The following is a 13,742-nucleotide window of genomic DNA, read 5'->3' as shown; positions in this document are numbered from 1 at the left end:
TGTTGCCCTGATGGAGGGAGGGCTTACAGGATTGACTTACAGGGAATCAAAATCAACAAAGGGGGTGGCTTTGCGAGAAACTGAATGGCCGTCTCAAGGATAGAACTCAAAACCTCAAGGATACAACTCAAAACTGGGTTTAGCAGGCCATCGATTTTACAGAGGGAGTGAGGGAGGAGAAAATGAATACGAAACAAATCTGGTCTATTTCTTGTTTTGAGCCACTTCCTCTATCTTTATACATCTTGCTGGCAGCAGACCGTGCAATACAACCGCTAGCCATTGTCACCTCCTGAGTGCTCGGCAGAAGACGGTGCAGTATGACTGCTGGCCATCATCTTCTGCTGGCTGCAGATTAAAAGACAATGCACTGCCGGTAGGACTCAATTGCAATGGGACAAAACAAGGGAAATGACCTGGCTGAGACACTCCCATGTTTGCCCAGGCGCCCAGTTAAAAGAGCACCCAGGACTACATCGACGACGGCTACCAGTCATACTGCACTGTCTGCTGCCAAAAAGCAATAAACTGCTGCTGTGTAGCAATGCAGTCCCACATCCACCAGCACCCAGGAGACATACAGTGACGGTTAGCTGAGCGGCCTCCATGCTTGCCGTGGTATGGGGTCTGCACAGGTAACTCAAGAAAAAAGGCACAAAATGCTTGTCTGCCCTTGCTTTTACGGAGGGAGGGAGGGAACGGGGGCCTGACGATATGTACCCAGAACCACCGCGACAATGTTTTAGCCCCATCAGCACTGTGATTTCTACCCAGAATTTAAATGGGCGGTGGAGAGTGCGGGAACTGTGGAATAGCTACCCACAGTGCAAAGCTCCGGAAGTCGACGGTTGCCTCAGTACTATGGACACAGTCCGCCAACTACATGCACTTAGAGCATTCGTGTGGGGACACACACACTCGACTGTATAAAAACGCTTTCTACAAAACCGACTTCTATAAATTCGACCTAATTTCGTAGTGTAGACATACCCTTAGTGTATTAAGCTTAGTTTACATGTTTTGTTTTATTTGCTCAGTAATCTGCTTTGATCTGTTTGCTGTCCCTTATAATCACTTAAAATTTATCTTTTGTAATTAACAAACTTGTTTTTTGTTTATTCCAAAACCCAGTTTGTGCAATTCATAACTGGGGGATGGCGGGGGAAGCTGTGCATATTTTCCTCCACACTGAGGGAGGGAGCAAATTTCATGAGCTTATGCTGTATAGATCTCTATAGAATGCAAGACCATATAATTTTGGGTTTACACTCCAGAGGGTGTGTGCACCAGAGTGCTGGACAATTCCCCGAGCTCAGTCCTCCCACAGAGAGCTGATTGCAAACTCTGTGTGATTCTACAGCTGCGTGTGTCCCTACCTGTGTGTGTGCTGGAAAGGGGCCAGAGAACCTGTCAGAGCAACATAGAGTAAGGGGAACCCAGGCTGTTGGGACAGGTAGGTTCAGTGGGACCCCAACACATCAGGTGGCACCCCAGAAAGGGGGTCCAACCCATCACAGTCATGAACATGGCATACTTGATAGGAAGCAAGAGAAATAGCACTATTTAATTTTGAGGGAAGACAAGAAGGGGTTACAGTTACTATTTAGATTGTGGCATCATCCATACTAAAGATGACACAGTCCCAGCTCTGAAGAATGGCCAAGATTAAATGTATCCTGAAATTTTAAACCCACAGTATCCCCCATTGAAAACTCTTTTAAAATGCATTCATTATATCAGTAATTCGATAACACTAAACATGAACCTATAGCCAGTACAAGTTGTTCAATCAACTATCAGTAGTGCATCAACAATGCTTGTTTGCACAGTGACTAAATCTGCAGATTTCACAGCACACAGGAGTACAGTTGGGTATTCCCAATGTTCCAGGTATAGTTTAGCCAGGATCTCTCTTAAAAATTACAGTTATTTAGTGATGGACTCATCTAAGGTGTAATTTCTACCATGATGAGAGACTCAAGTATAACACGGCAATCTCTTGAAATGGTGAAAACACAGCTCATTCTTGAAGAGGAAATGTGACTGAATTATATTTCAGGACTGTAATGCAGCCCCGCAAAAGTCCAAAAAAGTTTCTTGACGACTTTGAAGGGAACATATTTGGGCTCCAGTCCAATAAAATGCATGGTTTAGCAGACATTTGTAGCGCGCAGGAAAGTATTTTAATCATATTTGGGGAACTAATGCTCCAACATAATAAAAGTTACAGTAAAAGTATGGGTGGAATACAGTTTGAATAAAGTTTGAGTTTTTCCTTCAATGACCTTCTGGGGAGTTGGGAAGAAAAGTCTCATCTCAGATTTACTAACCTTGAAACGGCTGATCAGATCGTAGCGTGTGAGAAGTTCATAGAAAATGAATTTCAGCGCATGATCCCCGCTAGCATCATTTAGTGCAAATACATCAAAGGACCACTTGTCTACATTCTGCAAAGTGTGAAAAAAGGTGTTAATACAGTCATTTATTTTATAATTATACAATTATATAATTTCTGCCTGCTTTAAAACTTTAACAATCAGGAAAGCATCACTTTGCGGAATATGAAAAAAATTCATCACTGCTTCTGGATTCCTCTAATTTCATTTAATCAGAGCATGTTCTATTTCAGCAGTTCTCAAACTGTGGGTCGGGACCCCAAAGTGGGTCACGGCCCCATTTGAATGGGTCGCCAGGGCTGGCATTAGACTTGCTGCAGTCTGGGGACGAAGCCCAAGCCTCACCACCCCAGGACGAAGCCCAAGCCTGAGGGCTTCACCTGTGGTTGGTGAGGCTCAGGTTAAAAGCCCCCCATCTGTGGCTGAAGCCCTTGGGCTTCAGCTTTGGGCTCCCTGCCCAGGGCGGCGGGGCTCAGGCAGGTTCAGGCTTCATTCCCCTCCCCCTCCTGGGGTTGTGTAGTAATTTTTGTTGTTAGAATGGGGTCACAGTGCAATGAAGTTTGAGAACCCCTGCAATGTGTTATGATCATGGAAGATCTGGCAGGAGTTTAACAAAAAATGTGCATTCAAAAATGATTTTTTAAATTATGGTCACTCCTGATATCTAACTACGATCAGCAAAGGCTGAATGTCAAAAGATTTGGAATCCTGGCTTGGGTAAGCACCCCACCATTATGATGTCTATACAGTCTACAGTTGGCACTGTTGCATATTCAGCATCTGCTATCTCTTTGCATTGGTTGCAGTTCTGTGCTTTCTCCTAAGTCTAGGAAAAGACTGTGGGTACTGAGCCAACTTAGAATGGTGAATGTTGAGATTTTAAAGGCACCTGTTGTGTCAGAACCTCCCAAGTCTGCAGTGTCTCTCTGCAGTTCTCACAAGAAGAGACTCCCCGAAGCATGAAATACATTTCATGCTTCAGTCTGACTTAGAAACACAGAAAGAGCAGTTTCTCTTGTTGCACAATAACAGAAGAAATATCTGATGCCTGAGGTCCAATTTCCACTGGCTGTTACTCAGTTTTTACTAATTCATTAGGCAAACACCCACTGAAGGAGCTTGCCAGAGAGTCTGAGTGCAAACTGGGATTGTTTTAATTGGCAAACTGTCAAACCCCAAGCACACAGAACCAGTTCTGGTCCCTACCTCTGAGGATGTAAAGGCACCCCTGGCAGAGGAATCATTACATTTCCACTGGGCAAGGGATGGAAAGGATGTAGAACTAACCTTTGAATGACCACATCTGTAAAACTGAAAGTTTATAAAAGGTCACAATAACCTATAACAACAAATGTTGATGGGAAAAGGTGTAAAAGGAAGGCAGAAAGACTGAATTAATCCAAACAAAAAAGGCCTATTGGTAAAGCTCATGGACTGTGTTAAGATCATGCCAAATTAAAAAAAAAGTGTGGGACTGAAAATCAATGGACCAAAATTGGTGTGTCAGAAATTAGGCCTAACCAGTGAACAAATTAATGAGGGGATAGGCCATTCCACCCATTACTCCTTTTTAGGATTCTTAAAAAGAAAAAGACTTGGGGGAAATTAGCGGAACCTGATTGCAAACCACCACTGACAGAGACAGGAGAACAGCTAAGGAGCAAGTTTTACCATGATGGCTGCTACTCCTGCTTGTGACCTCCTGTGGTACCTCCTGTGACCTACCATAATACTACTGGGCCCTCATCATTCTGATCTTGAGAGATGTCCTAACCAGGCCAGAGAGCGGGAGTCAGATGATATCGCTATTTCCAACAGCTCAATCCCAACTGGGATGTGAGTGTCTCTCTCTCTCTCTCTCTCTCACACACACACACACACACACACACACACACACACACAGAGTGAGTCCTTTTCCTTCCACACCTTGTTTCTTATCTTTCCTATCTCTCGCCTTTTGCCTTGTCTAATAAGGGTTTGGCTTAGCTGGCCAAGACTGTATATTTTGCAACACTCCTGTAAACCTATGACCAGAGTGGCAGATACAAGCAGTGCCCTAAATGACTCGATGCTGGTACGAGTTTACCAGGTCTCAGAGTGGCAAGTAAGACCGTGTACCCTACCTGTATATCTCCAGCGAGGTTGCAACTAAAGTTAATACCAGAGATGGAAGTTGCATTTTCTATTTTTGAAGTTCTTTTCTCTCCCCTCTTGCATATATTTGCGTTGTTTTGCTTTCTAAGATATAGGATCGGACTTTAACAACAGTTCCAGCTTCTCTCAACTAACTATCTCTTTTCCCCAAAAAGGCCAGTTAGTGCCATATTTAATATTATCTAAAAGACTGTCAAACAGGGGGATATTCATTATAAAGACTCTACAGATAAAAGGAAAGGGAACCTGGGATGCTGTTAAAATGAAAACCTTATTTAATACTTTACATTTCAAATGTTTTAACAGTTTTTCCTTTTATTCCTCTATCTTTAATAAAAGGTTAAATGGATTTGTAATGGTGTGTTTGCCTTGATACTAAGCAGGCTGCGGTCTCTGTGTACCAAACCGCACATGTGACTGTGTCACATTAACACCTTTGACTCTTTGGGGCCATACATTCCATCTAAATTAATACAACAGACCAAGCCCACAAAGCACAAAGTATTTATTGACAAATTTGTACATATTCATCAGGTATAATACCCAAATACATCTGGAATATTTTTCAAGGGATGTATGCTTACCTTTAAGCTATATGTAGTCCTGCAACATCTCCCAAATCTTTCTTCCCCATCCTGCTATTTAACACTGACCTATTAATATAGCCAATTTCAAATACAACTGGGGGGACTCTTTCCAGCACTGAGTCTCTATCTGAACAAAAAAGTACCTTTATCTTTTCAATAGTTTTATTCATCGAATTAGAGAACAGTATCAAAAGTCAAACACTCAATAAATTTGTTACCTGTATATTTAATTATGCTGAATGCCCATCATTACGCTAGTAAAAGTTTAGCATCAGGGAGCCTACAACTTTTTAAATGGGTGGGTTTTTATTTCAATTACAATTTAAAGACATAAAATAAATATAAAAATATAAAAATGTAAGGAATAGTGGGGAAACAATTAGACACCCTCTCCCTCCAGTAATGCTGAAAACCAGATCCAAGTGGTGTTCAGTTCATGCTGGTTTTAATACCACTCCTACGTCACACATGTTATTGTATATCCAAGAGTTAACATGACCCTAATTTTCTTCAACTTTTTTTTTATATACTAAATATATTCCCTCGGGGTCTCCGGAAAACTACAGAGTAGGAGAAAAATCATAGTAGTGTTAACTGCCAACGTTGTTAAGAGAGGTAGATATCCACATTCAGTTCCCCCTATGCCTTCTACTGAACTATAAATTATATAGCAGAGCTGAGGGTGGCGAGATGGTGGGTACAGTAGGAGAAAGCGTTAAGCTTAGTTTATAAGACTCAATTCAGCAAGATTCTGAACACTCCTGCAAAGCCATCGTCACCTATTGAAGTCAGTGGGAACTAAGAGCACTCAGTGGGATATAGCACCAAGTGGGATATAGCCCATAGTTACGTTTTGTCCAAGAGGAAGGTGTTTTTGAAATGTCATATGCCCTCCTCTTCCTAGCAAAATAAGAAAAGGTGCTAGAGAAGGTATAGCTGGGAGAATTCTATACAGATCAGCAGTGCAGCCATCTTTGGCCTGAGACCAGCATTCCTGATTGCTGAGAACTTTGTGGTGCTGCCAGCATGAGCATATTCATGCCTAGCTGATTTACACTCCTTTAACTGTGCATTAAAGATTTACATCTTTAAATTGGACGTTATCCTCCACACTTAATCTCTGTTGCAGGTTGGCTCCCAATTTCCCAAGGCACTTTAATCGAAAAAGAAAAATGATTGCATTTTATTTATGCATGTGTACGGATGGCTTTGGCGCTGCGTCCCTGGGTCGAGGAAGGGGATCAGCTAGACATAACGTTATGCTGAGTGCTATTAAACAACAGACTCTGTGTGGAATATTCCTTCTCTTTTAGCAAGACTAAAATCTCATTGGAAATTTCATTTGTGTAAGAGACGTAGAGGCAGATCCTAAGCTGGTATAAACTGTCATCACTGCATTGAAGCCATGGAGCGATGAGAATTTACACCAGCTGAGCATCCGCCCCTTAAGATCAGCCCTGAAGGAAAAGATGCAAACAAGGCTTATAAGCTTTAAGTACCATGCAGCCGTTATCCACCTAGCAGAATAGTTAAATAAGACCAAAGTACTGTGATTACATCTGACCATAATTTGGGCCTGATCCCTACAACCTCCAACATGCAGAATTCCTCCTGCAGTGAATGGCATTGGATATAGAGTCCTTGAAGGATCAAGCTTGTGCCTCAGAGTGAAAAAAACACACAGAGCCTGGTGAAGGTCCCAGAAAGAGTCAGAGAGCAACAGGGGACTCTGGGGTCTCAGTCCTGATCTCAGAGCGTCATTTTCACATATCTTGGTAAATCATCTTCTACACAGCAACTGATTTTACAAGCTCTGAGGACAAGGTCAAGCTCTTAGGGAGGTGAGTTGTGGACTGAGCTTTAGAAGAGAAATCATAAATTGTGCTTTTGGTTTTCAAACACTATCAGTGGGAATAGGCGAGAGAAGCAAATAAAATGGGGACACCACCACCCCATGCAAAAGACTAAGTCCAAACTCTTTAAGCTATTCAAGAAAATGGGTGGGGAATAGGAGAGATGGGGGAAACTGCACAAAACATCCACATAGTCCTTTTAAAAGTTTCACTCGTTTTAGGTGTTTATTTTGTTTTATAAGTCACTGACACCAGTCAGGGAAGCAAATGAGTTCATAATAACAATAATATGTATTTGTACGTATAGACATCCATAATTTATTCAAATACTCGAATTTTTAAAATTAAAATAAAAAATCATAATAATAAAAATAATATACGGCCTGATTGTGAATTCAATGAGAGTTTTGACACAGATTTCAAATGGTAAAGTGATTGTGTCCCATTTTTACCCGGTCAGTCCTACTTTTTCATATGATGGTCTATATCCCAGGAACTTCTTTGAGAACACCTGAAATGTCCCAGTTTTTAAAGTCAGCAATCAAAACATAGGCTTTGGGTTTTTTTATAACTATAGAATTATAGTTCAAAATGTATCATTACAGCAAAGAGAATTTGCTCTGTGTTTACAAGAAACAAACAGACTAATGGAATGAGGATTCAGCATGAGAAACAGTTTTTGGAGGGAAGAGGACAGCTGAATGAGTGTAGACCCTCTCAGAGCTGTTCTGTTGCTCTGAGCACTTTTTACACAAACACATAGTTCCCAGCAAGCTGTGGTGTGAATCTACCCTGCGCTAACCTATCACGGTCTAACTATTCATATATACCCTGCTGATGCACATTAACAGTCCGCTAATGCACTTTGATCTAGTCCAGTTTCAAAGAGACTAGATCAAACTGTTAATGCGGATCAGCAGGGTGCACATGAACAGTTAGACCGTGGCAGTATAGTGCAGGTAGATTCACACCCCAGCTTGATGCAAACTAATGGTTCATGTGGACAAGCCCAAAGTGAAGGTTAACCATGCTTGTTCAGTGTTTCATGATAAAATAATTCAGAACACTAAGGGTGAAATCCTGGCCCTGTTAAAGTTGGGAGTTTTGGCATTGACTCTCATGGGGACAGGATTTCACCCAAAGAAGCAAGACAGGACCATAATGCCCTACATTGAGGGACGATTTCAAAGTGCCTGGGCTTCACTGCTCTCCTGTGATGCAGGGAAATAGTGTTCCTCTATTTTACATATAAAGAAGTTGAAGCACAGAAAGATTCTGGGCTAAATCCTGCTCCATTTACTTCAAAGGGAGTTATCCTATTAATTTCAACTGGAGTAGAACAGGTTGCCTGTGCCACATATCTCATGTCTGTGGTAGAGCTGGAAAACAAATTCAGGTCTTCTGACTCATAATCCAATGCCTTAAACACAAGGCCACTGTTCAGCCCTAACCTTGTTGAGCCTCGTTGTGAAGGGCTGGGTATCCAATCTACAGACAGGCTAAACTACAGTGCTGAAGTGGCAGAATCTCTTCAAAGCATATTTCAGTTCAACACAGAAAAAGACAAAGGTTTGTGCTGACTCACTCATCCCTAATATAGCAAATACTTGTATAAAGGCATTATCCATCATGCCTGGTTTTTCTCAATAGTTCACATAAACTGCCAGTGGGTTCATTATCTCCATGGTCCTTGTTGACATGAACAGGAATCACAAATGTAACACATCACCACAATAACAGCTCAATCTTCCCATTTAAAAGCACACAACTGGGAACAGGTTACTCCTCAGTTAAACTCGTGCATTGTAGTTTTCTTTATTTACTATCAAAGTCTCAAGTTGATTTCAGCATCCCATTCAGTTCTCAGTTGCCCTGAGTATTGTAACCTCCCACAGAGCTATGACCTCATCCTCCTGGTCATCTTCGCCACTTGAAAATGGCCAGAACCTTGATCTGTTTTTTCTCAACAGGAAGGATTTTCCCTTAGGTCAGTAAATGATTAATGTTTGTGAACTATATTAAACTTCAGAGAGGATGAAAGGGAGAGTACAAAGGCCTCCCATCAAAATATCACAGTGCCTTACCAACATTTGTTAAAAGACATTTTCGTTGGTATTACCTTTAGCACTCCAATTACAGCTGGTGGGTAGCTCAGGCCAACCATATTTGATGTCCGTCTGTACATTCTACCAAAATAAAATAAGTAAATGAACAGAGAAACAAAATAGAAAACCAAGGATTAATTTGAGTTCTTTTCAGGAGACACAATTTATTCAAGAAAAACAGACTGCAATTCTTCTTTCATCCTTCCCTGCACATATCCTCCGTATCTTTAATAGAGTCCTAAGGATGACCTCAATTTTCCTCATTTTACATCCTTCCCAGTCCATGACACATACTAGGGCCACAGTCTTCCTGGACAAGTAGGACTAGATTGGATTTCACTCAGCATCTGCCTCATCTTGATCTAGCAGAGGGGCTGCTCTTCAGCAATGCAAGACTTTCCTATTCTCCCACAGCAACTGACCACACTGTGTCTTCCACCCTCTCAGTCCTTGCTGGTCCAGGGCAGAATGCATTTCAAGATAGAGCTTCAGTAAACATATCAAGTCTGTTGACTGGACTTATTCAGCTCCTGTATGGTACAGCTTTTCCTGCTGATCACTTTGTTTTTTAAAACAGTCTTGTGTTGTTTGTGTGTGTAGGTGTGCGCAAAGGTATAATCAGAAAAGCTGGGTAAATAATTTGATTTTTGTTTTTGGCTTGTTGGCAAGTCCAAAACCTCAAAATAAATATTTGCTTTGGGTTGAACCAAAAGTGAATTAAAAAAAAACAGTGAATTAAAATATCGAAAAAAATGTAAATTTGGGTCAAATTAAATACTCTGTTCAACAGAAAACTAAATGTGTCAGTTCAGTTTTGAGCATATTTAATGTTTTTGAATTTTTTAAAAATAAAATTAAAGGAAATTGTGAAGCAAAAAGTCATTTTGAATCAAAAAAATCAGAATGCTTCTGAATATGTTGTTTTTTCTCTCTAAACAAACAACTTGGTGAAACCAACACAAAATCACAAAAAAATTAAGTATTATCAATCCTACATTTTTCACTGAAAAAAGTTTAGGACAAAAGATTTTGCCCAGCTCTAGTAATTAGCACCTATGCCCGGATTCAGCAAAGCACTTGGGCATGTGTTAAACTTGAAGTGTGTGTTCAAGTACCATTGACGTTAATGGGTTTGTACAAGTGCTCAAAATTAAACACAGGCTTAAGTGCTTTGCTGAATAAGGCCATAGGTGCTGACTGCACCCTTCTCTACATGTAAACAACATAAGACCTAATGGAAATACATTTATACAGTTATTAGCAGTGACAAGTATACCATACATGATTTCCCAGGCTTTTGGTAAATGAAATATTTCAATAACCAATAATATTTTAATACAAATTTCAAAAAACAAAATGTCAGGGAAGGGAGATTCCTTGCTAAAGACAGATGAAACACTGAAAGTTGGATACAGGGCAGTCCTAATTCAAACAGCAAGAAGTTTTAAAAGGTTCAGATGTTTGAAATTAGGTTTGATCTAGCTCTAGAGGTGTGATTTGGTGCAAGCTGAAGGAATCAACAGTGGAGAACACTGAGGGAGTTTCACTGGTTTAGTGGGCTCCTCTGAGTTCTGAACCTTTAAACTGATTTTGGTCTGGATGTTCTCAGTGACTCATGTAATTCAAGCCGAGAATGATGAGATACAGGTTTGGTTTACATTAGTCACCTGTCCATCCCTTTATACATTTTACTGGACCACAGAGGTAGAGTTACTCCAGGGACCGAATTAGCTGCCTTTGGTTAACCTCTTATTCCTATCATAGGAATATTTGAAGCCATATATTCCTTTTCCTCCCTTTGACCCCTGAAAGCATACATAAAAAAAAAGAGGAAAAACCAAAATGGCTCCAATTATAATATTAGATCTGTATTATGCTAATAGCAAATGAATACGTGAAGATTCCATTTATGATCAATTATTTAGTCCCAGTTTTCCAGTCCCTGCTCAGCTCTATGTAACAATAAAAGCAAAATAAAATAGTCTTCATTCAATATTAAAAATACAATCTGTGATGCCTGACCAGCCACTGGAGCAGAATAATTACATCTTCCTTTACCTCTCCACAAATATCCCAGCTTGCACTGCATGGACGATGCTCCTGAACCGGGGCTTTTCCTCGGTCCTTTTAAGCATCATCCCCATCTGCCGTGTGAAGGTGGAGGCCAACCAATCCCGGACCTCAGAGGGCACGGAGTCTGACTGAATATCACTGAGCTCATCTTCTGTGTCCAATAAACGCCTGAAGGGGAGTGGAAACATGGGTAAATAGAGGGCTCTTAACACAGGTTTATAACATCTCATACACACTCTAATTAAAGCAGTTGTTAAAAATTCACTCTTTTTTTGGTAATCCTAATGGAACACATTTTTGACAATCTATAACAGCTTGTTTATTTTCTTGAAAGCCACATGCCAGATTGTGGAGCTCACTCCCAGGCAGATAAACAAGAGAATCAGCACACTGAAACTCCATTACTCTCCCATGATTTCTCATCTTCAGCTTTCCAGTATTCACAGTCCCCATTTTATGATCCTTTTTAGCTGGTTGAGATTTATAACATTTCCAAATAACAAGCAGATAATCACTTCCTTTTAAGTTTTGGAAATTTTGCCCAAGACGCTTCTGTAGAAGTACATTTAGTTCTAGTGAAACAGATTGACGTGATAGGTTTGGCAAATTTAAGTCACCTATTAATGCACATGTCAACGGGTAGAAGCAGAAGTGTGAATAACACCCCACCAATTTGCCTCAATCCTGACATGAATGGTTACCTTAAGAGGATAGTTCAGATCTTGGACTCTCATCTGAGAATGACAGCAACTGTGCCTATTTTGGACACCATTAGACCACCAGCTTCCCAACTGATATGTAAATTACAACTTCATTTGAGTGGTACAAAATATCAATACACAGGTGTAGTTCACTCACCTAGTTTCATCAATGTACACTGATTCAAGAACGGTAGCTGCATATTCCAAATTCTTTTTTAGGTCTACAACCGAAGCCTCTCCTCTCTCTAATTGCTTTACCAAAGACCGCAACCTAAGAGAAAAGAAGAACCTGGTTAGCACTGAGAGAAATGGGTTTGAGTTTGAGTAGCAGTTCAAAATACAATCCGACATAAAACATAACCTCAAATATTATCAAATTAAGATCCTTTGAACTTTGCAAAATTCTTTAGTACTATGTTCACAAGAAAACAAATACACTTTTGACAGTCTGAGGACCCCTGTCCATGTAAAGGTCACAAAATGCTTTCCTTCTTGAGAGATCATTATACATTTAGGCATAGTCTACACAGCCCCACTGAGGAGGAACCCAGCTCAAGGAGCCAAGCAGCACACATGATTTTGAACAGTTGTGCAATCTACTGTGAGCGGTGACTCACATGGGCAGAGCTTAGAAGAGTGCCACCACTTTTTCCCCTCCCCCCACCACCAACTCAACTCCTTCCTAGTGCAGCACATGTCTGCTGATGCACCTGCACAGTTATGCTGCTCAGTGTAATGAGGATGGAGACAAGGCCAAGCCTCCTCTCAATTCCTCACCAATTCTTGCCCCTTCTTGCTCAACAGAGGGTGTGGGAAGAAATGTTTGGGTTCCTCAGTGTTTGCTTCCCTTCTCAATATGTTAAGGAGGTAGGGTGACCAGATGTCCTGATTTTATAGGGATAGTCCTGATATTTGGGGCTTTTTTAAATATGGGCTCCTATTACCCCCTACCCTCTGTCCTGATTTTTCACATTGCTAGCTGGTCACCCTATAAGGAGAGCTTTTAGAGGTCTCTGTTTCCAGACTATGCAGACTGCCTATCTGGAAAGGAAGTATTCTAGTAACAAAAGACAATTCTGTTTGTATTTGCAGGTCTGGCCAGGTTGAAGACTTACTGTTCTGTTTATTGTCTTGTAACCAGTATTGTCATCTCAGAAATAAATGGCTGTCTCCATTCCTGGCCCATATGCCTTGAACCCCATCACCTCAGAAATTAGAATATTTGCTGTGTTGTGAAAATATTTCAGTTACATGGGCTAAACTTGCATCGTTAATTTGTATTTTTAAAATTTGTATTTTTTTTGGAGTGGCATCAATTTAAAATTTGTATTTATTGTATTGGGTGCAATTGCCTATGGCTAAGATACTATATTAATAAACTAAACTACAGCTTCCCTTCCCATACATCCTCTTTCTCCTTTGTGTTGGCATGCAAAGTGTGGCCCTTAACTAGTTATCATTAATACCACCTGTTGGTAGGCTGATGAGTTAACATTGCAACAGTAACATTAAGTTTTGCATTTCTTGCCTTTTATTTCTTTGGCTGAAGCACCCAGCAACTCAAATCCACAAGACCTTCAAAAATTTGTACTCAATACTAGTACAATGAGTAGCTATTAGTTTATGGCACCCACATCCATCATACAAGAAGATTACATGGAGTATACTGAGCATCAATCATCTGGCAAACCAGAAGTAACATTGCTATGATGGAATGGTGTCTCACAATCAATGTTTCTCGCATGTAAAAAATTACACTGTCTTTGCCTCACCATTCATTATCTACAAATACTTTTGATTTATCTAGCAGCAGCTGCTGCTGCCTGTTACCTTTACTAAATGTGAGTCCAGTGACATTATCCTTAATGTGCTA

General features: G+C 40.6%; 1 protein-coding gene across 12 annotated transcripts in view; it reads right to left on the bottom strand.

Annotated features, from left to right (window-relative positions):
- The window catches only part of PDE1C (phosphodiesterase 1C), a 541,496-nt gene that overhangs the window by 111,168 nt on the left and 416,586 nt on the right, over positions 1 to 13,742 (bottom strand). For all 12 annotated transcript variants that reach the window (XM_043508789.1, XM_038392424.2, XM_043508790.1 and 9 more), the window contains 4 exons: positions 12,027 to 12,140; positions 11,154 to 11,336; positions 9,110 to 9,176; positions 2,331 to 2,447 (listed from right to left, as the gene is read on the bottom strand). In XM_043508789.1, coding sequence (XP_043364724.1) covers positions 2,331 to 2,447; positions 9,110 to 9,176; positions 11,154 to 11,336; positions 12,027 to 12,140 — 481 coding nt within the window. The remainder of the gene's footprint in view (positions 1 to 2,330; positions 2,448 to 9,109; positions 9,177 to 11,153; positions 11,337 to 12,026; positions 12,141 to 13,742) is intronic.

Source organism: Dermochelys coriacea, chromosome 2 (genome assembly GCF_009764565.3).
Source record: "Dermochelys coriacea isolate rDerCor1 chromosome 2, rDerCor1.pri.v4, whole genome shotgun sequence".
NCBI lineage: Eukaryota > Metazoa > Chordata > Testudines > Dermochelyidae > Dermochelys > Dermochelys coriacea.
This window is presented reverse-complemented; position numbering and strand designations above follow the sequence as displayed.